The 21934-nt window shown below is 53.2% G+C and overlaps 8 protein-coding genes across 8 annotated transcripts; 3 read left to right on the top strand and 5 right to left on the bottom strand.

The window, feature by feature from the left end:
* T310_4902 (uncharacterized protein) lies at nucleotides 1-611 on the bottom strand (the record flags this gene model as incomplete). Its single annotated transcript, XM_013472201.1, has 1 exon — nucleotides 1-611. A coding segment is annotated over one exon (611 nt), but the record flags the coding sequence as incomplete, so codon positions are not given.
* Nucleotides 612-1814: 1203 nt separating this feature from the next.
* Nucleotides 1815-2798, top strand: T310_4903 (D-iditol 2-dehydrogenase; the record flags this gene model as incomplete). Its single annotated transcript, XM_013472202.1, has 4 exons — nucleotides 1815-1849; nucleotides 2038-2116; nucleotides 2264-2455; nucleotides 2511-2798. 4 exons carry the CDS (start codon nucleotides 1815-1817, stop codon nucleotides 2796-2798), a joined length of 594 nt encoding a protein of 197 aa, XP_013327656.1.
* A 2704-nt stretch (nucleotides 2799-5502) lies between these two features.
* Nucleotides 5503-7050, bottom strand: T310_4904 (RING finger domain protein; the record flags this gene model as incomplete). Its single annotated transcript, XM_013472203.1, has 1 exon — nucleotides 5503-7050. The coding sequence occupies one exon, from the start codon at nucleotides 7048-7050 to the stop codon at nucleotides 5503-5505; it is 1548 nt and encodes a 515-aa protein (XP_013327657.1).
* Nucleotides 7051-7848: 798 nt separating this feature from the next.
* On the bottom strand, nucleotides 7849-10557 carry T310_4905 (Acetolactate synthase; the record flags this gene model as incomplete). The annotated part of the gene is made up of 5 exons (XM_013472204.1): nucleotides 7849-7901; nucleotides 7978-9663; nucleotides 9746-9813; nucleotides 9880-9978; nucleotides 10055-10557. 5 exons carry the CDS (start codon nucleotides 10555-10557, stop codon nucleotides 7849-7851), a joined length of 2409 nt encoding a protein of 802 aa, XP_013327658.1.
* A 1220-nt stretch (nucleotides 10558-11777) lies between these two features.
* On the top strand, nucleotides 11778-13726 carry T310_4906 (Galactokinase; the record flags this gene model as incomplete). The annotated part of the gene is made up of 3 exons (XM_013472205.1): nucleotides 11778-12433; nucleotides 12504-13385; nucleotides 13663-13726. 3 exons carry the CDS (start codon nucleotides 11778-11780, stop codon nucleotides 13724-13726), a joined length of 1602 nt encoding a protein of 533 aa, XP_013327659.1.
* A 1004-nt stretch (nucleotides 13727-14730) lies between these two features.
* On the bottom strand, nucleotides 14731-16008 carry T310_4907 (uncharacterized protein; the record flags this gene model as incomplete). Its single annotated transcript, XM_013472206.1, has 1 exon — nucleotides 14731-16008. The coding sequence occupies one exon, from the start codon at nucleotides 16006-16008 to the stop codon at nucleotides 14731-14733; it is 1278 nt and encodes a 425-aa protein (XP_013327660.1).
* Nucleotides 16009-16574: 566 nt separating this feature from the next.
* On the top strand, nucleotides 16575-19068 carry T310_4908 (DNA replication protein; the record flags this gene model as incomplete). Its single annotated transcript, XM_013472207.1, has 2 exons — nucleotides 16575-16654; nucleotides 16716-19068. The coding sequence occupies 2 exons, from the start codon at nucleotides 16575-16577 to the stop codon at nucleotides 19066-19068; spliced, it is 2433 nt and encodes an 810-aa protein (XP_013327661.1).
* A 1058-nt stretch (nucleotides 19069-20126) lies between these two features.
* Nucleotides 20127-21588, bottom strand: T310_4909 (uncharacterized protein; the record flags this gene model as incomplete). Its single annotated transcript, XM_013472208.1, has 2 exons — nucleotides 20127-20733; nucleotides 20789-21588. 2 exons carry the CDS (start codon nucleotides 21586-21588, stop codon nucleotides 20127-20129), a joined length of 1407 nt encoding a protein of 468 aa, XP_013327662.1.
* Between the last annotated feature and the right edge of the window lie 346 nt (nucleotides 21589-21934).

The following is a 21934-nucleotide window of genomic DNA, read 5'->3' on the forward strand; positions in this document are numbered from 1 at the left end:
TGTTGTCGATTCGTCGATGCGGAAGGGGTGGACAGCGGGGTCGAGCTTTCGTCCTGCTGCGAGGCTGAGCGGTCCTTTTTGGACTTTTTCTTCTTCTTGGATTTCTTGGGCTTGGGCTCTTGCCCGTCTGGAGCTTTCCCGTTCACCGCGGCGGAAGCCTGGCCGGCACCGTCCTCGCCCTCGTGGCCTTGATGGTTGGCCTGGTCGTGGTGTTCAGCATCCTCCACATCCGAATCGGCATGCTCACCGCTGCTGCGGCGAGCCTGTCCATCCTGATCTGTCGTCGGGCCCGTCGACACGTCCCCATTCGGCTGCTGTTGCTGTTGCTGCTGTTGCTGTTGTTGTTGCTGCTGCTGCTGCTCGGCGGCGAGGCGGGCAGCCTGCTTCTGCCGCCGCTTCTGCTTTTTCCGGTTCACAGACGGCGCCATGGTGTCGGGGTTGGTGGTAGAACTGCTCTCAGTCGCGGGATGCGAGTCAGAGGGGGCAGTGGCGGGAGACAAAGGACGAGAGGGTTTGGTGGTGGACGCGGGCGACGCAGACGTGTTTGGGGTCACACTCGGGTTCAGCGAACTGCTCGGTGGCGCGGCTGGTCGATGGAGAGCAGCAGGCATGCCGCTGTCTGGTGCAGAACAACGGAGCCTGTCAGAACGGCGGTGCGACAAGGACCATCAGACCGCCGCAGAAACCCTCGCTACCAGCGGAGCACCAGGACCAAACCAGCAGGACCGGGCAGAGGCAGCTCCTGGGAGAGGATCGAAGGCCGCACAGCGTCGGAGCGGCCAGCGAGCGCGAGGAATGGAGGAAGGAGGGGAAGTCGAGCGGCCGGCGGACAGCAGGAATAGGATCGGAGGGAGGACAGGCGGGGGGGGGCGGAGGCAGAGGTGGACGCGGAGGCGGACAGGACAGCGTGGGAGCGTATGAGCAAGGCCTGGATGGAGCGCAGCAGGCCGGGGAAGCAGGAGCTGTCTAGGCCTGGAGGGTTGAGGGTTTGGAGGACTAGATCGGGAGTTAGATAGGTAGAGACGGAGATGGGATCAAACGGTGGTTTGGACGGTGGATCTGGACGCGGGCGGGCTGCCCTCGCTGGCTGGCCCAAAAGCCGCTGGACGGCGGTTAGACGCCGCAAGCGAGGCAGGTGCAACAGCAGCAAAAACGCCGAGAAATCGTTATTATTCAGATGATTATTATTAAGGATGCTTAGATTATTCCTGTGCCAGCAGGAGAGTGGCTGTTCCAGCGCCTTCGCTGCGGGCTGAGGTGGCAGCGCAGCTGTCTGCCAGGTACATTCTGCTGCTCTTTTATTCTATCCTCTCTGCTCTGCCTGCTGCTTCTGCTGTTGTCGTAAATATTAATCCATTATTCCGTGAATTATTTATTGCTTGCTTGCTCTCTCCGCAGCCCCGTCAGGCCTTCTCCCGCTCTGAGACAAGAACGCTCAGCCACGCACCCCGGCCTGTCTAGAGTTAAGCCTGACGACCCCTGCTGGCCTAATCCCGTAAACAGACCAGATCAAAGGCGTGTTATATTAGAAGAAAAAAAGCCCACCCTGGATTCCACAGTTTGCACTCCTCTGCTCTCTTCTCTTCCTCCTCCTCGTCTGTTCCTGCCCGCCGCAACCCAATTCCCCGGCTACGAGGTAGCGTGTTGGCCGGCTCGCTGCATCGTACGTAATTGCGTCGTGGACAGCCCGACTGACTGCTCCCGCCCGCCCACGACTCTGCCCGACTGCGTCTGGGAGCTCCTCGCGTGTCTGTCTCTGTGCGTGTGCCATTGCCGCCGGACCGTGACTCGTCCTTCGTCCTTCGTCGCCCACCATGGCTCAGCAACCGACGGATAATGTGATGCGGAGGTACGTGTGACCGTCTCGAGGGGAAAGGGGAGAGAGAGAGTCCCTGGCTGGTCCTGTCTGCACCCCGCAGGCCTGGCCGGGATCTCCATCGCTTTCCTTGATAGGTCTTAGGACGGGTGGATCGGACAGCAGGAGGAGGGAAATGTCTCGCGGGGACGTGTCACTAACGCTCTCAACGCGCCCTGTAGGAAGCTGGTCATTATCGGAGACGGTGCCTGTGGGAAAACGAGTCTGCTGAGCGTCTTCACGCTGGGGTACTTTCCAACAGTAAGTGTGATGCCGCCATCGTCGTGGACGCGTTGTCTAACGGTTGTGACAGCATTATGTGAGTATCGACAGAAAACCCCAGATCGCGATAGCTGGTCGATATCGGAGGGTGTGGTGATCGATTCTGACATGGCCTCGTCTCGCTAGGTGCCGACGGTGTTTGAGAACTACGTGACCGACTGCAGGGTGGATGGTCGTTCGGTGCAGCTGGCACTATGGGATACTGCTGGTCAGGAAGATTACGAGCGACTGCGGCCTCTGGCGTACTCGAAAGCGCACGTGCTGCTGATTGGGTTTGCCGTCGACACGCCGGATTCTCTGGAGAACGTCCGACATAAGGTCAGTCCTGCCATACCGCTTGCAGTATGCGATAATCTGGTCTGACGACAGGCAGTGGATCGAGGAGGCGAACGAGCGGTGTCCCGGCGTGCCCATCATTCTGGTCGGGTTGAAGAAGGACCTCCGCGAAGACCCCGTCGCGATCGAGGAGATGCGCAAGAAGTCGCTGCGGTTCGTGACGCCCAAAGAAGGCAGCGACACGGCGGCCCAGATCGGAGCGCGCAAGTATCTCGAGTGCTCGTCGCTGACGGGCGAGGGCGTGGACGACGTGTTCGAAGCCGCCACGCGGGCTGCACTGTTGACGTTTGACAAGCAGCGGAACTCGTGCTGCGTGATACTATGACGGATGCCAGCGATGTTTACGACCTTTTCAATTCGCTTTTATTTACATATGACAGGCTAGAAGCCGTCGTTCCAACGATAGAATCTGTCATGCTCGATTACTCTCGTCTTCTCGTACTCGAAATCCGCTTCCCGAGAACAAAAGAAATTAAAACGAAACCGGGGATGATCGATCGATTGACCAACCGACCAACCAACCAACCAACCAATCTCGCATCAGTGGCGTTTATGCGGCGTTCATATTCGTTTTCGTTATTCGATATCGATATCGATATTCGTACCGTACATGAGTCCATTCCATACGTCTCCTCCAACTAATACGTGTGTCTGCGTGTGTGTGTTTGTCTGGGGCTTTCGTCTCGATATCCTTTTCGTCTGTGTTTTCTGTCTGTCAACAGGGTTGCGATTATTGATTGATTGATTGGAAGGAAAGAAAGGAATAAGGAATAAAGAAAGAAATCAAAACAAAAAGAAACAAAAGTCGGTCTGTCTGGTTCTCCGTCTGTGTTGTGTATTGTCCATCATCCATTCCTTTTCCTTTCGGGTCGATAGTTGTCTTTTTTTTTCCCTTGATTGATTGATTGTTGTATGCATGCATGCATGATCCTTCTCTGATGCTGTTTCGACTCGTCTCGTTTCGTCTGTTCTACTCTGCCGTGCTGTTTTTGCTACGCTGCGCACACCTACCTACCTAGTTTCCGTCTGAAACGACTGTCTTAAAGAAAGCGAGAGAGAAAGAAAGAAAGCTCTGCTTGAAAGCTCTTGTCTGATTGATGATCACTGACTGTCATTCCTTTCTTTTCCTTTCCTCTCTGTCTCTCCCTCTCTCTCTCTCTCTGTGTGTATGTCTCTCATTACACTCCTTTCCTTCATTATTCATCTGATTGATTGATGAGCTTTCTTTCTTTCTTTCTTCTTTCTCTCTTGCTTGCTTGCTTTTTTATTGATTCCCTATCCTATCCTACCCTATCAGGACCTCTACTTACTTACTTACTCTACCCGCTCCTTTTACGAATTAACTACTGTCTTTCTGTCTATCTCTATCTCTTTCTCTGTGTCTATGTCTATTCTTGAACAGAGCAGTAATTGAGTGAATTGAATGCTATCCTAGTCCCAGTCTCGTCAAGTCAAGTCAGTGTAGTCAGTAAACTTTACTGTACTGTACTATACTATATTCTCGATCGATTTTTGTCTGCATTATATTGTATTGTATTGTATTGCATTGCATTGCATTGTATTGTATTGTACATATATATACATACAAGAGCGAAAGAGAGGAAAGAATAGAACAGAAGAGCTCATACATGACTCCGAAAGAAAATGGACTTCCCATAGGCATAGACGTAGGCGTAGGTACTTACGTACCCAAGCAAACCATCTAGTCTTAATCTTCCCTATAGCAGGAAATAATCGAAAGATAAAATCCCATCCAACCCATCCTATTCTATTCCATTTTTAAAAATGTTTGTTACACCCTCTTCCAATCATGATTCCACCCCTCCCTCGGCGGCGTATCCGTCTGCAACCGCCCGTACTCAATGGGAAACAACTCCGTAAACACACCATGCTTGTTCATCGCAATCCGGAACAGCTTGGCGCCGCGCTCGCCGCACCCCGTGCGCAGCTCCTCGCACGCCGCTGCCATGGCCTGCTGCTGTCGCTGCAGCTCCAGCTCGCGCGCCCGCCGCTGCTTGGCCTGGTACAGCTGCCAGGCGCGGTGGATTGTCCAGTGGCGAAGGTACCGCCCTCGGGAGAATTTGAGGGGGCGCGGGGTGAGGGGGTGGAAGAGGAAGTATCGGATTAGCGCTGGCAACAAGAAGAATTGTAAGTTAGTTGGTTGGTTGGTCTTGGTGGGAAAAGGGGGAAAGGGAAAGGTGCAGAGCCATACTGATTCTCTTGTCGAGAGGGGCTCCCCTGGATTTTCTCTTCGCTAGAGCTGCTGTCGTTGAGAATGGGGATGTTGTCGTCTTGCTCGTCAGTGCTGTTGCTGCTGCCGTCGTCACCGTCGGTCTAGACGACACGGACAAAGGCTTCTTGAAGACATTGGCGAGAGACGCCAGGACCGGCGAGAACCGCATTGTGATTGATTGATGAGCGGACTCGGAGAGGGTGCTACGTCCGCAGCAGTAGAAAAAGAACGAACGAAAGAAAGAAAGAAAGGAGTCCTTCCTAATTGATTAAAGAAAAAAAGGAAGGAAGGAAGTCAAAGAGAAGGCAATAATTGACCTGGAGAAGCGCTAAGTAAAGAGTTAGGAGTACAGTCCTGTTCCTCTCTCTCTGCCGTCAGGAAAATAATCGATCCGCTCGCTGAGCGACAATTAGCCGCGGCGCTTAGCTAGTTGACTGGACTGGTTGGTTAAGCGCGTCTTCCGATGGACGGGCCAGTCGGTTCATGTCACGTGGTATGGATATACCCTTCAGGAACCGATTTCCAAAAGAGAATTCTATCTTCAAGATACTCCGTAATTACTTGACCTTATAATGAGGTGGGTATTTCTTCAGATCAACATCCAAAGTACATGTACATACAGTACACATACACAACTGGCAGTCTAGATACATAGGCAGAGCGTCATAATTACTTGTATGTACGAGAAGAGAAACTGTTCCTATCCCAACCCTCAGCAATCCTATGGTAGAGGGTTGTCCTAACGCCGTCGACTGCTCATTACCCGTAATCATAAACATAGAGAAAAGTATCGAGCCTATCGTACAACCGGCTTCTTCGCCCGGTCGTAATTCAGCACTCGCCGCTTCCGGTGCGTCTGTGCCAGCTTCCACCGACAATAGAGCATGATTGCGTCCTTCAGCAGCACGAACAGGCATCCGCCAACCACGCTGCGTCCCCATCGACTCTGCAGCAGCCCCGTCTTGCCTCGTTCCAGAGTCGACGGTGGCGTCGTCCACGATTTCGGCAAAATCCACTTCAACAGCCCGCCCATCGACGCCGAAATCGCCGGGAACAACAGCGCCCCCAGCACGGTGTCGGCAAGACTGCTCGTATCGTGGATCAGTTCCTCCCGGTGACGGCCCAGGATCTGTTGGTCCCGATTCTGGCCATTATTCCGGGCTGCGCCTTCGCCGTTTTGTTGATTGCCCTCGACCGGCACGTCCGGTGCGTCCGCTGGGATATCATGGTCCTGCTGGTCATCGCCGACTCCAAGTTGCAGCTCCAGATCGATTTCCATCAGGATCTGCCCGTCCCCCACTTCGCCCAGCGCAGCGGCTCGTCGCCGACCACCACCGTTACCCTGTCGCTCGGCATCCGAAGCCTCCTCCTCCCCATGGCGAGGCTGGACCTCGGCGATCCATTTCCGCTCCAGCGGTCCAAAGACCCTCTCGTAGAGGGCGTTGTAGAAACTCTTCACGTATGGAAGAGCGGCAAAAGTCATGGCCGCACTCGGTGGCCACAGGCTGCCCCCTTGCGGTTCCAGCCCGCTGGGATTATGCGTCGCAAAGAACAGCACCGGGATGGCCGGCAGCAGACCCTCGGCGTATCGCGTCCTGGAGAAGATGAGCACCAGCGGGATGAGGGGAAGTCCAAGGTTCAGGCCCGGATTCCAGGAACCGTCGGCGCTGTCCTCGAAAATCCGTCGGGCATCTTCCGTGCCGAAGACGAAATACATCGAATACACGCCATGCGCGCAGCACCCCGCCCAGACCGTTCCTGCCAGTGTGAACACCATCCCCGGGAGAACCAGCCGACCGGCCAGCCTCTCGATGGCCCGGACGATATCGACAATGTAGCTGCGAGGGCGCGAGATGACAATTTCGGATTTACATTGGGGGCACTGCATCTTGGCTGGCCCGCCATTGCGCTTGCGGTTTCGAGGGTTCTCGAGATCGGCGAGCCAGTCCAGCAGACAAGCTTCATGTGCCGTCAGGGCACACGGGCACGGCGAGCGCCATTCGGAATTGAGCGGCGAATCTTCTGTCTCGTCGGTATAGCAGATCCAACACTTTCGTGGCTCCTGCGTCATCAGAGACTCCTCCGTACGGGCTCGTTCAGTCCTCTCCGCATCTTCCTCTTCGTTTTCTCGCGCCGCGCTTTGTGATTGTGATGGAGACGGTGCATCAGATTCGATCGACGGGCGATTAAGCAGGACGGTCTCGGAATCTCCTAGCGTGTCGTAGGATGGCACATTGTCGTTGTTTGCCCCGGACGCAACCCATCCGCTGGTGCTGGCAGACGAATCTTGATCTGAGGAACGGCTTCTGCCGCCCGCAGAATGCCTTGGTGGAAGCGACGCCATACGGGTCCACGGCTATATGTATTGCCAGGCAGAAAGATAATGAAATAGAAACTTGATTGATCAACGACGTCGAGCTGTTTAAGAACCCATCTCGATAATGATTACTGATACAATAATAAGGATGAGGGTGAGGAAAAGAGTGATGCTTGGGCAGTAAACCAGAGGCAAGGTTGTTGATGAAGGACTGAGGCCGAAGAGGAGGCACTGAGCGGCGATTTCGCGGAGGCGGCGAGACGATCACCTCGACTCCGCACAACGTCAGCGCCAGGCACGTGACTCGATGTCACGTGTTTGAAGATGCCGAGGCAAGCAATACGGAAAATCATCCGCAGTGAGTCATTGGCCATTCCCACCAGTGAATTCAGTACACTCGTACAATAAAACACATCTTTTTTTTTACCACTACCCACATGCGGATTCGTAGCCTCCAAAATGCATGAAAATCGACACTATGTACAGTACACAGTACACAGATGGCAGCCAACATAGCGTTCGAAAAAAAAAACCCATAAAGCTGCGATGAAAATGACAGAGTGAAAGGGAAAAAAAAGGGGCAGTAGGTGAGAACTGCAGAATTACAGCGACCAATCTGCCTCTGGCATGTATAGACCTTCGCCCGTAGCTTTTGTGTGCAACTTTTTTTTTTGGAAGAAAAACACCAGAGAAAAAAAAACGCCATGGATATCCACTCAACAGCAGACAACAAAATGACTAATGAAACAATACCCTAGCGAAGAGGGCTGGAAGCGCAGTCCAACTTCCCAGAAACATGATCAACTTTTTCAGATGACCGCTATCTTAGAAAACAACACCTCGTTTCTTCATCAGAGCCTTCCGCTCCTTTTCCTTGGCTGTGAATAGCAAAAGATAGTAGGTCAGCACAAGGTCACAAAGGACGCAGCATGAATGGGGAGATCAGAAACCTACCTTCGTCGTAGACAAGGAATTCGTGCAGGGCACTGCCCGCAGGGACCATGGGAAGGACGGGAACCTTCTTGTCGGTAAACACTTCCAGCAACGCAGGACCATCGCTTTCGATGAGCCATCTGAGTTTCTCCTCGACTTCGTCAGGACGGGTGCACCGCTGGGCAGGGACACCCATCGACTGCGAGAGCATGACGAAATCGGGGTTCTTCTGGTGAGTGTGGGCGTATCGGTCCTCGTAGAACAAGTTCTGCCACTGCGTCACCATGCCCTGTTCCTCATTGTTGAGAACCAGCACCTTGACGCCAATGTTGAACTGAGCCGCGGTGGACAACTCGGTCAGGGTCATGTTAAAGGACGCATCGCCGTCAATGTCGATGACTAGAGCATCCGGGCGAGCAACCTTGGCACCGATGGCGGCAGGCAGTCCGTATCCCATGGTACCCAGACCACCCGACGTGATCATGGAGCGGGGATAACGCCAACGGTAATGCTGGGCGGCCCACATCTGGTGCTGACCAACTCCCGTAGTGATGATGGTCCGATCCTTGATAGGTTCCGTGATGTTGCTGAGCTTTTCAATCAAGGTCTGAGGCTTAATCGGCCCCTGCGGAGACTCTTTCTCGTAGAGGGACAGCGGGAACCGGGCCTTCCAGTCATTGATCTGAGCAAACCACTCGGGCCGCTCCGCCACGGGGTTAACCTGTGGCAACAGCAGGGCCAGGTTGTCCGCGCAGTCACCTTCCACAGCTTCGGTGGCTTCCACGACCTTGTTGATGTTCTTGGGCATCACCTCAAAGTGCACAATGCCACCACGGCCCTCAGCCGCGGCGAGCTTGGCTTGAGGCGCAAAGCGGGCGACATTTCCCGTGACACGGTCATCGAACCGCGCACCCAGAGCAATAATCAGATCGGCCTCCTGCATGGCCATGTTGGCATAGGCCGAACCGTGCATGCCCAGCATGTGGAGGGACTTGGGGTCCTGCTCATCAAACGCACCCAGACCTTGAAGGGAGGTGGTCACGGGGATGCACGCCTTGTCAGCCAACTCCTTGAGGAGCTTCGGGCCTTCGGGACGGGCGAGGAGACCTTGCCCGACATAGAGAACGGGCTTCTTGGCCATATTCACCAGGCGCGCAACACGCTTGATGGTGGCCTCCAGGTGCTGTCGGCTCAACTCGCGAGCGGCCAAAGTCGCGGCGCTGGGGTGGGACGGGAGAGTGCTGTTCATGGGGATCGGTTTCCGAAGGATGCCGGCGGTGATATCTTTCGGCAGGTCGACGAGGACGGGGCCGGGCCGGCCACTGGTCGCAATCTCGAAAGCTTCCTTAATCCGACGAGGCAGCTCGGCCACGTTCTTGACCATGACGTTCCATTTCGTGCAGGCTCGGGAGATACCAACGACGTCGGCTTCCTGGAAGGCATCCGTACCAATTGCCGTCGTGGGCACCTGACCGCAGAAGACCACCATGGGCGTACCATCCGAGAGAGCATCCTGCATGGGCGTAACGACGTTAGTAGCGCCGGGACCTGAAGTCACCAGCACAACACCAGGCTTGCCGGAAGCACGGGCATAGCCTTCAGCCATGTGGCCAGCACCCTGCTCATGACGAGGGAGGATGAAGTCGAAATGTTTGGAATTGTAGATGGCGTCGAAGACAGGAAGAATGGCACCACCAGGGTAGCCAACTGCACCAGGAGGGGTCAGAACTCATGCCCATGCTGGATCGCCATAATGTTCCATATCTCCGAAGGGCAGATTATGACTCACAGATGTGCTTGACTCCTAGCCTGAGCATCATCTCATAGAAGATCTCACCACCGCTCAGCCCGACGAATCTGTAGAAAATAAAAGGGGATCGTCAGCCTCGTTCAGAGAGCAATGGTAGTCGGAGTTGTACATACGAGTCGTCGAGTTCAGGCAGGTTCCGGTTCTCCAAGGGCGAGACATTGTTGCGCTGCGAATCTTGGTTGAATGACGAGCTGGGGACCGGACGAGCACCGCTGTAGCATGCGAGTCAGTCCACGAACCAATTCGCCGTCTTTGCTCACCACGAGCGTTGTACAGGGAAGCACTCACGGAGCGGCAGCCGTCGCCGTGCTCTGGCCTCGTTTCGCGGTCTCAACGGCGGAAGCACGCTGGACAGAGGAGCGGTGGGGTGAAACGGCGCGGGCGACCAGGCAGGCGGAAAAATGCCTCCGGCCAAAGGCAAGCTGCCTCTGGCAGGGCAGAGTGCGCAGGGCACTTCTCGAGGGTCTGAAAGGCATCATCGTTCGCCGCAGACGCAGCCAGGCCACCCGGGAAGCGAAGGGGAGGGAGATGAGCAACGCGCTCGGCAGTAAATCTGGGCGAGCGAAGAATAATATCTTTGGGCCTGGAGCTAGCGGAAGGCCAAGCGCAACGGCGATGAGTCTTTTCGTCCAGCTGCTCCCCGTGATTCGCCAGCCGTGATTGGCCAGCGACCCCGAGCGATCGCCGGGCGGTCGGCGTGGATGCGAAATCGGGGGGGAAACACAGAGCCACATCCGATCATCGGGGCGGTGGAGACAATCCCGACCAGCCATCGCCAGCACATTATTCATGCTGATTCTCTGCATCATCGAGTCATCGACTCTCCTGCTATCCGTAGCACGTACTCCGTAGAGTACGCCGGAAACAGCATGGACCAATTCTCGACCAGTCCCTCGCAACAAGCTCAATCCTGCAAGAGCTTAATAGGACGGAGAACCCGAGACTACTGGTTCCTGTTCGGACGAACGGCTCCATATACTCATGTCACGAGTTGCACGCAGCTCTGTCAGTCATAGTAATGAATTATTACTATTATTTATTATTATGGCCTGGATGCTTCGCTACTCGCCCTGTTCTGCAATATTTGTAATTTGTATGCGTTCTGCAGTGCAGTCTGCATGCGTAACGTCAATCCTTGGCATGTTCGGAGTGTCCTGCAGAATCCCTACAGGGATGGACTTGGCAAATGCCGTCGGATGGTTTACGAGTCAGGAGATGGCAAGATTTAACAGAACTCACATTTTTATTATTATTTTTGACCTGACACATTGCACGGAAATATGACTCAGAGAAGAGTAAAAATATAGTGGTCGTACGATAGTTAGGAGTATCCAAATTGCATTCCCCACTTACCAGCTCTGGATATATCTGCAGAAGCGCTGAGGTCTTGCATACCCATTTCAGGTAATACCTCCACAACAGGCTGACTCATAATCAGCAAGTAGATGTGGAATCCTGCAAACCTAGGTCATAAAGCCAGAATACCTGTATCAACACTGCATAGGGGCCATTAAATAAAAGCATAGCAGTGATGACTTCAACAAAAAAAAAGAGTCCTCCAAGAGTCTGACTGTTTTACTGCGCAACTGAATGTGTAGTCAATAAGTTTGCGGGGACAGGGGCAGTTATTTATAAAGGAATTTTGCAGGTCACGAGAAGCAACTGACCAGCACAGAGCTACTGATCAAGTCATCAAAATCAACTTCATTATCACCAGAAGACAACCTCGTCGTACACCGTCGAATTATTTAGCTCACCGCCTTCCCGATAATCCTCCCGAGCGGAGTGTTGCAACGCTGCGGTAAAGAATTAACGCGGGGTATTGTCCCGCACTCTGTCGCGTGGCCATGAGATCCCTCCCCGTCCGTTCCATTGGGAATCAAGATCTGTTTCGACCAGAATTAACAAGAATTGAGCTGGCTGTATTCTGAGTCGCCCTGTCCAGAGTCTCTCTGAAACCCCTCGAGTCCACCACAGGAGACCTTGCTACTTCTCGCAGCTCAACCCCGCCATGGCAACCCCGCAAGTGCTGGTCCCGCAGACCGAAAACATTGCAGACGTCTACGCAACAGATGACGCCTCTGCGAAAACAGTCGCACCGGAGATTCAAGCCCGCTGGAGTAATCTTCTCTCGCAATTTGTCAAGCTCTACGGCCACCGCCCCGATTTCGTGTCGCGAAGCCCCGGACGGGTGAACATCATCGGCGAGCACATCGACTACAACCTCTACGATGTCCTGCCCACGGCCGTCAGTGTCGACGTCATCATCGCCGTCAAGGTCGTGCCCTCTGAAGGTCCGGAGGCATTTGTCAAGATCGCCAACGTGAATTCGGAGAAATTCCCCTCGCGTCAGTTTACGGTCCCGCATGATAAAGACGTCGAGATTGACCCGGCCAAACACGAGTGGGTCAATTACTTCAAGGCAGGTCTCGTGGGAGCCCTGAAGTTCCTCCGTCAGAGAAGCGGAAATGCAAGCTTCACCCCCGCGAGTGTCGAGGTTCTCGTAGATGGCAATGTTCCTCCTGGTGGTGGGATCTCGAGCAGCGCGGCCTTCGTCTGCTCGAGTGCACTGGCCGTGATGAAGGCCAATAAGCATGACGTTTCGAAGCAGGATCTTCTCGACTTGGCGGTTGTCTCGGAGCGTGCGGTGGGAGTATATTCCGGAGGGTCAGTTTCTATCTAGTTCCTGTTCCTCCTTTCCGAATGAATCATTATCGCTGACGCATCTCCCGCACAGAATGGACCAGGCAGCCTCCATCTTCTCCTCCCGTGGATACCTCTTGTACACTCGGTTTTTCCCGAGCTTCTCTGTCCAGCACGTGCCCGTACCCAAGGCAGAAGAAGAGATTACCTTCCTCATGGCCCAGAGTTTTGTAACCTCGGCCAAGGCGGAGACTGCTCCTCGTCGCTACAATCTCCGGGTCGCCGAGTGCACTCTCGCCGCCGTGGTGCTGGCGAAGCTGCACGGGATCACCCTGCAGAAGGACAACAGCTCCTTGGGATACAGCCTGCGCAACTTCCACGAGGAGTTCATGCGCAAGGAGGGCCGTCTCAGCGACCCTCTGGAGAAGCAGCTCGATTCCGTCATCCAGACCGCCACCGAGCTGCTGTCGCAAGAACAGGGATACACGCGGGAAGAGATCGCCAAACTGCTCGACATCACCGTCCCCGAACTCGAAGCTCGGTTCCTCTCCTCGTTCCCGGTCCAGGCTGAGCGGTTCCTGCTCCGTCAGCGGGCGCTGCACTGCTTCAAGGAGGCGCGCCGCGTGCTGGACTTCAAGGCCTGCCTGTCCAATGCCGAGAGGCTGGACGAGCAGCGGATCCGCTACCTGGGCCAGCTACTCAACGAGTCGCAGGAGTCATGTCGCACCGACTACGACTGCAGCTGCCCGGAGGTGGACGAGATCTGTGCGATTGCCCGCCGCGCAGGGACCTGGGGCAGCCGACTGACGGGCGCGGGCTGGGGCGGCTGCACGGTGCACATGCTGCCTCAATCGAAAGTCGAGGCTGTGACCAAGGCGTTGCGAGACGAGTACTATCTCAAGAGATTCCCTGACATCAGCCAGGAGAAGCTGGCGGAGGCTATGGTCATCAGCAAGCCGTCTAACGGATCCTTCATGTAAGTCCCCCTTAAAAAAAAAAGAGAAAAGAAAGAAACAATCAGTTCGAGGATATCCCGGACGAACGCGCTTGCTAACCTATCGATCACTTCTCTTTCATACAGGGTCACCGGCGCAGCACTTAACGCGTAAACAGCGTAATAGACAGTTCAATTTTTTATAACCCTCCTTATCTTAACCACCATTCGGAACTAAGCTTTCCCAGGGGGAAGATGATGCTTTTTTTTTTTCAAAAAGCTTGTCGATATATATAATATAACTTGTTTTTGTACATAGATTGACGATATCCATTAGCATGGGTAATGGGAAGATATGTCTACCTTACCAAGGTATTTCTTAAGTTTGTGTAAAAAAAATCATGCATATATTCACATCAACTCGCTAGCTACTACGTAATCTCTCTCTTGTATTTTTTTTTCCAACAGTCAGGACATCACTTCCTTATTCTTCTTCTTCTCCTCCTGCTGGCGACAGAGAGATATATACTCCATACGGTATACCTACCTAATTGATACACTACCTTCCAAAAAGGGAAATATTAATAACAACAGTATTACGAATCACTAATTACGGAGTAATTAAAGGGGGTGCTGTAGCTACAGGAGGAGAGACGGCATCCCTTATCAGATGTTTTTCTCTCTCTTTTTTTGTGTGTGTGTGTGTGTGTATGCGTGTGTGTGTTTTAAAAAAACTACTTGGCTGGCCATCTACTATTGCTTGCTTGTTCTTCGAAGAAAGTAAATTATCATTGTAGTCCGCTATCTATCCTCGGACTTCTCGGACTTGGCTTGGCAATATACTCTGTTCTGTAAATAATCCGATCAGATTAATATTAATATCACTGTCATGAGTTGAGTGCGCCATTCTGCAGGGGCCGCACTCTACTACTCATTTCATTCATTCTCCTAGGAAGTTGTGGGACAGCTCTTCCTTCCTCCATTCGTTTCGTGTTTCAGTGTGATATGGTTCAATGTCATGCATGATTATCCACTTGGAGGAGAGTGAGAATCACTCTCACTATCACTTTTCGTCCCGCGGCATCACGACGCCTTGCTGACGTTCATATTGCTATCCGGTGTTGGTTTTTCGGGTATGTCCGACCGGATACAGTAGAGTATTAGGGAGGTCTGCCTCCCAAGTTCTGCAGGCTGCTCTCAAACCAAGCCACGGCAACGTTTATGATTGCCTTATGGCAAGAGAGTCCAGCCAAGACTGCGGACCGGTCTGGTAGACATCTGTGATGTGCCGGCGGTGTTTTCAGCAGCGCCTAGCGCATATCTGAAGTCCATACCGGTCTGTCACTCATTCCCATAGACGGCAGTTGGGTAAAGAGCCGTGCGCCGCTCAGGACTCCTTCTTTGGGGTAACCTTGCTGAAGAAGTCGCTCATCTTCTTCATCCCGCTGGTATCGACCTTTTTCAGCTCCCGGACGCCACGGGACTCCCCCGCTTTCTTTTTCTTCTCTTCTTCCTCCTTCCGGCGCTTCTTCTCAGCGCGGGACTCTCGCGCATCCTCATCTTCAGCCGCCCGTTTGCGAGTGTAATCAGCGGCTGAGCGGGATGCGAGCGCCTCGGCCCGGAGCTCAGCAATGTGCTTCAAACGTTCCTCGAGTGGTTTGAAGTCCACAGGGCTTTCTGGAGAACTTAAAGCCTCATCGACACTTGCGGAAAGATGCGCGGGTAGATATGAGGACTGCATGAAGGATAGAGCAACACGGATCCGAAGTAACCGTTTAATTCCACCCGATGTCAATGCATCGTCCATGGAAGGCTGCGTAGCGGGTGTAGACACACCAGAGGGAGTCGAGGCCGAAGCAGCAGTAGCAGCAGCACTTGACTGAGTTTCTGACTGGTCGGGAGACTCAGTCTCTCGACTCTCCTCGACGGAACCGGTATTCTCGTCGGTTACTATGTCCTCCCTCTTGACGCTCTGAAGGGGGACCTCCAACTCCTGACGGACAAAGCGCTCTTCCAGGGTCGCTGGGAGCCCTTGCGATACCATGCGCTCTGCCTTAGCGAGCAGCTCCTTGACAAGCTTTGCCTCGCTGAATCGATACATCTTCTCATCACCGGCTTCCACAGTGTCACAGATAGCCTCCATCCGCCGCTCCAAAGTAGGCCTAAACGACTCGTTGTAGAGAACATGGCGAAGGTGTGGTGAGAGGCCCTCTTGCATATCGAGAATGTCATCGAGAGGTTGAAACAACTTCTTCGCAGAGTTGTTGGATGCAGCCGGTGCAAGTATTGGTAACATGAAAAACATGATATCGATCGGCGTCGCAATCAGCAGCTCAGCTTTCTTTGAAATAGCGCCTTTCGAGGGCTGTTTCTGTCCTTCATTCTCGACCGATATCTCATCCGCTTTCGGCGTAAACAGTATACTCCTAGGCTGATGTGGAGCTGGAGCGACAGCCGTAAACTCGTACAATCCGGCTTCTGGACAGAACAGATAGCGATTCAAGGACCCCGTACTGGGGTTCGGCAGCGAAACAAATCTGGTTGCATCACTCGTTCTCGAAGGTAGGATAAAGGTCCGACTGGGCGTGTGCGCGGTCTCCAGCGCCTTCTGCCCGTGTTCCTCAGTCTCAGAAGACTCCACGGGGGCGCGAGATCGGGTCTTCATAATTGGCAACAGATGTCAGAATTCCCTTCCCACGACATGAAAGTAACAGTAGATGGCGTGTCGTGGGACAATTGGCCTTGATCTTTGGATTAGTAGTCCGCAGAGGAGTTTGCTTTGATCGGTTCCGCTAGACTGCCGGGCCGACGCGACACGCGACTCTCACGCGTTGAAACATGGAAATGCTCCCGCAGGCCAATCACGCCGCAGAAAGCAAACCCACCAGGACCAGCACACATGTGATATGTCAATCTGCAGCTCGTTCGCGGCATGACAACACGCCGTGTCGGGTTGCAATTGCTGCGACGCTGTTATTTCTTCAGACGCTTCCTGGTGAGACGAGACAATACTGCATTTCGTCTGCCCGGTGAGACGATGACGTCGGGTTGATACGCCATTCCTGCCATGGGAAGGGTTCACCGACTGGATTACTGAGTTACAAGCACACTGTTTATCGCTGCTCTGTGGTGGAGAGTTTCCTGCTTGTCTGAGCGAGTATGTCTACATCTGCTTCCTACAAAACATGCTGCCGCTAACTCATGGCTGTTTCCGCAAGTGGTTGAGACATCATGGCCACCCAAGTCACCACGGGACGCCCTCCTCAGCTCGCCGAGCGGCCGCAAACGATATCAGGAATTAATGCGGAGCCGTCAGGCGAACCTCGCATCGCCGATTAAATTGTCCAATACTACCCCAAACCTCCGGTCCAGAGCGCAAGAGCTCTTACTTGATGGCGATGACGATGAGCAACCAAATGAGGAGGATGACGAAGAGACGCTTAAATTGAAGCTGGCTGCGATCGAGGCACGTCTCAAGTTGAAGAAGCTTCAGCAGAAACGTGCCAAAGCGGCTCTTTCGAGCTCGGATGCGGAAGGAGACGACGGGCGGAGGAGACCGGGCTCGGCCGTTAGCTCATCAGTGCTGCCTTCCAGTCGCCTGAATGCTGCCCGGGAGAGACCTACGGCGGACCGCGTTGGTAATGGGGATGACGTGCAGGTTCCATTATCTCCGTCAAAGAAGATCCCAGCGGTTGCTGAGCCCGTATCGCCCCGGAGAGTGCTACTCGGCATTGACAAGGGCCTAAAAGGGAAAGATGTGTCTCTTCGCCGACCACCCAGCTCGAGAGTCAGTGCTCGGCCAGCGAGTTCTCTTGAATCTCGAGATAGAGCAACTCCCCGTGCTGGTGACGGGTACGGGTCTCGGGATATTTGGTCTTCCGCCGGTGAAGAACCCCGACGGACCAAGACCTTCAGCGAGAGAATCGCGGAAAGCAGAAGTGCTGATAGGGCTCGACAAGAGAGAGCAGAGAAGATACAAAGAAGTCGAAGCACCGCGTTCCAGATCGACAAAGCAGAAATAGAACACTTCAAGCAAGTGGCAGCTTCTCAACGGCCATCAACGTCACCTGTAAGGTCGCAAATGACTGAGAGTTTTAGTCGCGAGGATGTCTTGCGATCATTTTGCGGATCTTCTTCAGCTTTACGAAGGACCAAGACAACCCCAAATCTTCGAGAGTCTGGTTCAGGCGCATCTTCACCACATCCCGGTGAGAACAGGCAAACACAGAAATCGGCGGGAGAATTGTCGGGGTCTGATACAAGGAGTTCTAGCGAAGCCCAAGCAGATACGGGCGAGGAGGGCGAAGGTAGCGAAACGAAAGCTCCAGATTATTCCAAGTATGAGCCTTACTCGGCTCTGCACCTCTCCAATCGCATCTTGCCGCACTCCTTTCTCACCAGAACGTTGGCGTCCAAGACGATCCTTCGTATCCCCGATCTCCTAAAGGCGGTTAAAGCCCCTGACTTTGACCTTCCTGACATCGAAGGAGACTATGTGGTATTTGGAATCGTCGCCTCCAAGTCTGCTCCAAAGGAGCATAAAGAATCTAAAAGGGTGACCTCGAAGGAAGTTGACCCTTACGACGATGGTCTCAATAACACGGACAAATATATGGCAATCACTCTCACGGATTTGAAATGGACCATCGATCTTTTCCTCTTCGATACCGCCTTCACCAGATACTACAAGCTCTCCGAGGGTATCCTAATCGCCATCCTGAACCCTAACATCATGCCGCCGCCCCCGAACAAAATCGACACTAATCGATTCAGCCTGTCTATCTCATCATCTGACGACACAGTTCTCGAAATCGGCTCTGCAAGAGACATCGGGTTCTGCAAAGCCGTCAGAAAGGATGGTAAGACTTGCCAGGCCTGGGTCGACGCTCGCAAGACGGAGTTCTGCGACTTCCACGTGGATGCGCAGATCCGTCGCACGCAGTCGCAGAGGATGGGAGTCAATGGCGGAACTGGCATGTTTGGACCGGGTGGACGCTCCGGATCGCGCACGGGGTTCTTTGGCAGTGGTGGCGTTAAACAGGCCAGCGCCAGACGTGGACTGAAATCCGAGGGTGCTCAATATGACAGAGAGACTCAATCCACCTTCTACATCGCGCCAGCTCCCAAAGCAAGCAGCCATTCCGGCGGTTTCTTTAATAACCGAGGGCAACGCAGTACTTCTGCGTCCAGTTTACTCGATGGCGACGATGATCCTTTTCTGCCCGCCGGGATGAATGCACGCGGCGCGGAAAACAGAGAGGAGCGCCTTCGGAGACGTCTTGCGGAACAGCAGCGCGAACGGGATATCGCCAACAAACTCGGTTCCAAAGGCGGAGGGATAGGCGCGGAGTATCTCCGTACTCGAGTGGGCGAGAATTCCTCCTCTCCACTCGTTGGCGAAGGAAATGCGAGTTCCTCCTCTTTTGAGGACAAAAATAGCAATAACAACAATAATAATAATAACAAGGCCGGCTTGTCATCCTCTTTGGGCCTGCTAGGCAGCGCCAGAAAAAAGGCAGACACCATCCGCCTCAGCCCACTGAAGCGCACCCACGAGGGCGACAAATCCCGGAGCGCAGCAGCAGTCAAGAAGACTCGCTTCATCACCTCCAAGGGCATCCGAGAAGCCGGCAGGGACAGTCTCGGAGGGACGACCAACAACAGCAACAACAAAAACGGCAACGACTACGATGATGATGATGATGATGAACTTGATATCATTTGATTAGCCTTGTCATTATTATTATTAAAGCTTCCTACCTACAATGGAGAGCTTTGTCTGTTCCACTCTTTCTTTCTTCTCTTTTTTTTTTGACCCATATTTTACTCAAGCTAATTTCAGGTCCAAGGGTAGCAAGGGTGGGTGGGTTAGGTAGGATACATCCAGGTACAGGCTGATCGGGGGAAAAAAATGGAAAGAAAAATGGAAAAATGGAAAAGCACCTACTGCAGTGTATACTTTCCGTGTCTGTCTGTGTACTGTTTCTGTTCCTATGTGTTCGGATGGGTGTCCCTTCTATTTTTTTTGAACACCAAACGCGATTAAGCATCGTTTATTTGGCTGGCTACATTGGGTTGTGCTGGCTTGGTTTATTTATTTATTTCTTTCTTGCTTGTATGTATTACACTACACTCTACGGTACACACGTACGTACGGAGCTTTTCTTTTTTTTCTTTTTTTTCCCTTTGAATGAAGCCAGACGAAGGAATAGGAATAGAGATATTCATGTCTCAATGACTATGACTGGTTGATTCGGTTTCATTTGATTCATTTCAAGTCGACTTATTTCCATTCCTATCACGCACGCAAGAGTAAAAAATAACGCCATCCAGACCATTATCCACAACCAGCCAGATCTGTCCATCTGATCGTATCGCCATCCCAAACTTGAAGATGAAAATCAACAAGGTTATTGTGGTTTTTCTCACAGAGCCGAAAACAAAAAAGAGACTCATTAAACGACATGAGGTCGGAAAAGGATAGGGGTCGACGTCAAAAGGATTACAAGCCGTAGTGAAACGCGCTTGCAAGGCGACAGCAGACAAATAAATGTCCCGGAAAAGAAAACATTCGAATCCAAGCAACTGACGTCCGAAAATCCCACCAAACGCCGTCATTCGTCTCAAGCAAAAGTTAAAGAATAAACAGAAGTAGGTCCATACTCAGAAGAATCCCGAACGACAAAGAAAAAAAAGCATCATCACGTGTCACGTTGCATACCGTCGAATGATGGAAGCAATCATGACAAATGATACGCCGAGGGAATCACCATAGTGCACCAACTAGTTGCCCTTGGTCTTCTTCGTGACAGGACCTGACATGCTGGGAGTTGGATCGGCATCCCGTTTCTTGGGTATACTGAATTCTACTCCTGGAGGAGATGGCGTCTGTTTCTTCCTCAGCCAACCATCAAATGGACTGATGCGCTTTTCTTTCTTGGGCTCGAGAACTGACGGTGTGTCATTCTGATTCGAGGTCGGACGCCCAGGGCGAGGACGAAGGGTTCGGCCGGTGGCCCCTGGAGAAGCAGGCGTCGTGACCGTCGACTTGGCGGGAGGAGTAACCTGTGGCTGGTCCATGTTGACATCGGTCATGTGATTGGGTTCTTCGTTTTCATTCTCGTTCTCGTTCTCATCCGCATCAGCAAGGTCCTCGATATCAGTGGCCGCCTCTTCATCCGCGGTGGCAGAAGAGGCACCACCAGACTGTGATTTCTGGGCAGTCGGGAAAAGCACACGGGGCTTAATTGATGAGCGGGTCAACGGACGAACACGGGTGTTGACCGAGTCATCGAGCAGGTCGGGGCGAGCAGCAAAGAGACCCAGGTCATCCCCGTCGCTATCCTCATCCTCGTCGTCTTGGAACTTGCGGAATATCTTCTTGCCGCGGCTGGAAGAATATGTTAGCATATTAATCGATCTGGAAACAAAGAGTGTAGACTTACAAGACATAAAGCATTCCATCTTCACGTTTCAGAGCATCCTCCACCTCTTCGGAGCGTTTCACCTCTTTCACCTCTTCCACCTTGCGTCGCTTAGAGGTGTGCGAACCAGTGTTCAGAGAAACGTGCTTGTCCTCAGGCTTCTTGTAGAAAGGATTCTCCTCACTTTTGTCAAGCTTGGGAATGCGATCGCGGGAATCAGTGAAGATCTCGATCTTCTCATGATTCTCACTGGGGTTCTCATGAAAGCTTTCAAGAGAGAAGCCAGTGTACTTTTTGCCCTTCTTTGCACGCGACATGGACGCGTTAGGGAAGAGATTTCGTGCAGTGGTGCTGGGGTCCTCAACAGCCTTCTTCCGTGGAGTTTTTGCCGGTGTTGGAAGCATACCGGCAGTTCTCGTGATTGTTGTGGAGCGGGAAGATGGTTTGTGTGAGGAGTTCTGTGAAGTCTCAGAGAGATTGGACATATGCAGGGCTGGGTTGTCATTCACTGCTAGCGTGGGCAGTGGTCCCCTTCCCTGGCCAGAGGACTTTTTCCGGGGAGAGCTGGTAGGGGACCCCGGCGGTGACAGTGTGCCGGTGTCGCTTAGACTTTGTTTTCGCGTGCTGGTCAGACCTGACCGGGCTTGCTTCGGAGAGCTGGGTGGTGGTGTAGTATGTGAGTCCCGAGCGGCCCTTTGACTGGCCAGTCTGGCTGATTGACGAGTAGGATATGGATCGTAGGAGTGGTAGCCTGCTCCATGTTTGGGAGTAGGAGGAGGACGCAGTGTTTCGAGCGAAGGGGGTGGTGGAGTGGTAGCCATCTGGACGACACCTATTACTCGGGCCTCAAATCACTTTGGTGCAAGATTGCTCTTGTCATATACACGCTGCCAACAAGGAACAGATAATACCAGACGACCGCGAGACTGTATTCCAAACAGGGGCAGTTGATCGCCTCGAACCAGGGCACACAATCGACGCAGGGGCGACAAAACAGGCGCGATAACAAAGAATGGAGTATCCAGAGGCTCACAAGCAACACAATGACGTGGGATGATGGTCAATGGCAGCAGTCAAGGAACGAGCGTGTAAAGCGAAGGACGTGTGTCGTCGGGCTGCCAGCAGAGGAAATGCAGTGCGCGCGGTTGGGCGTCCAGCCACCGCTTT

Source organism: Rasamsonia emersonii (genome assembly GCF_000968595.1).
Source record: "Rasamsonia emersonii CBS 393.64 chromosome Unknown ctg1118621760196, whole genome shotgun sequence".
Classification (NCBI taxonomy): Eukaryota; Fungi; Ascomycota; class Eurotiomycetes; order Eurotiales; family Trichocomaceae; genus Rasamsonia; species Rasamsonia emersonii.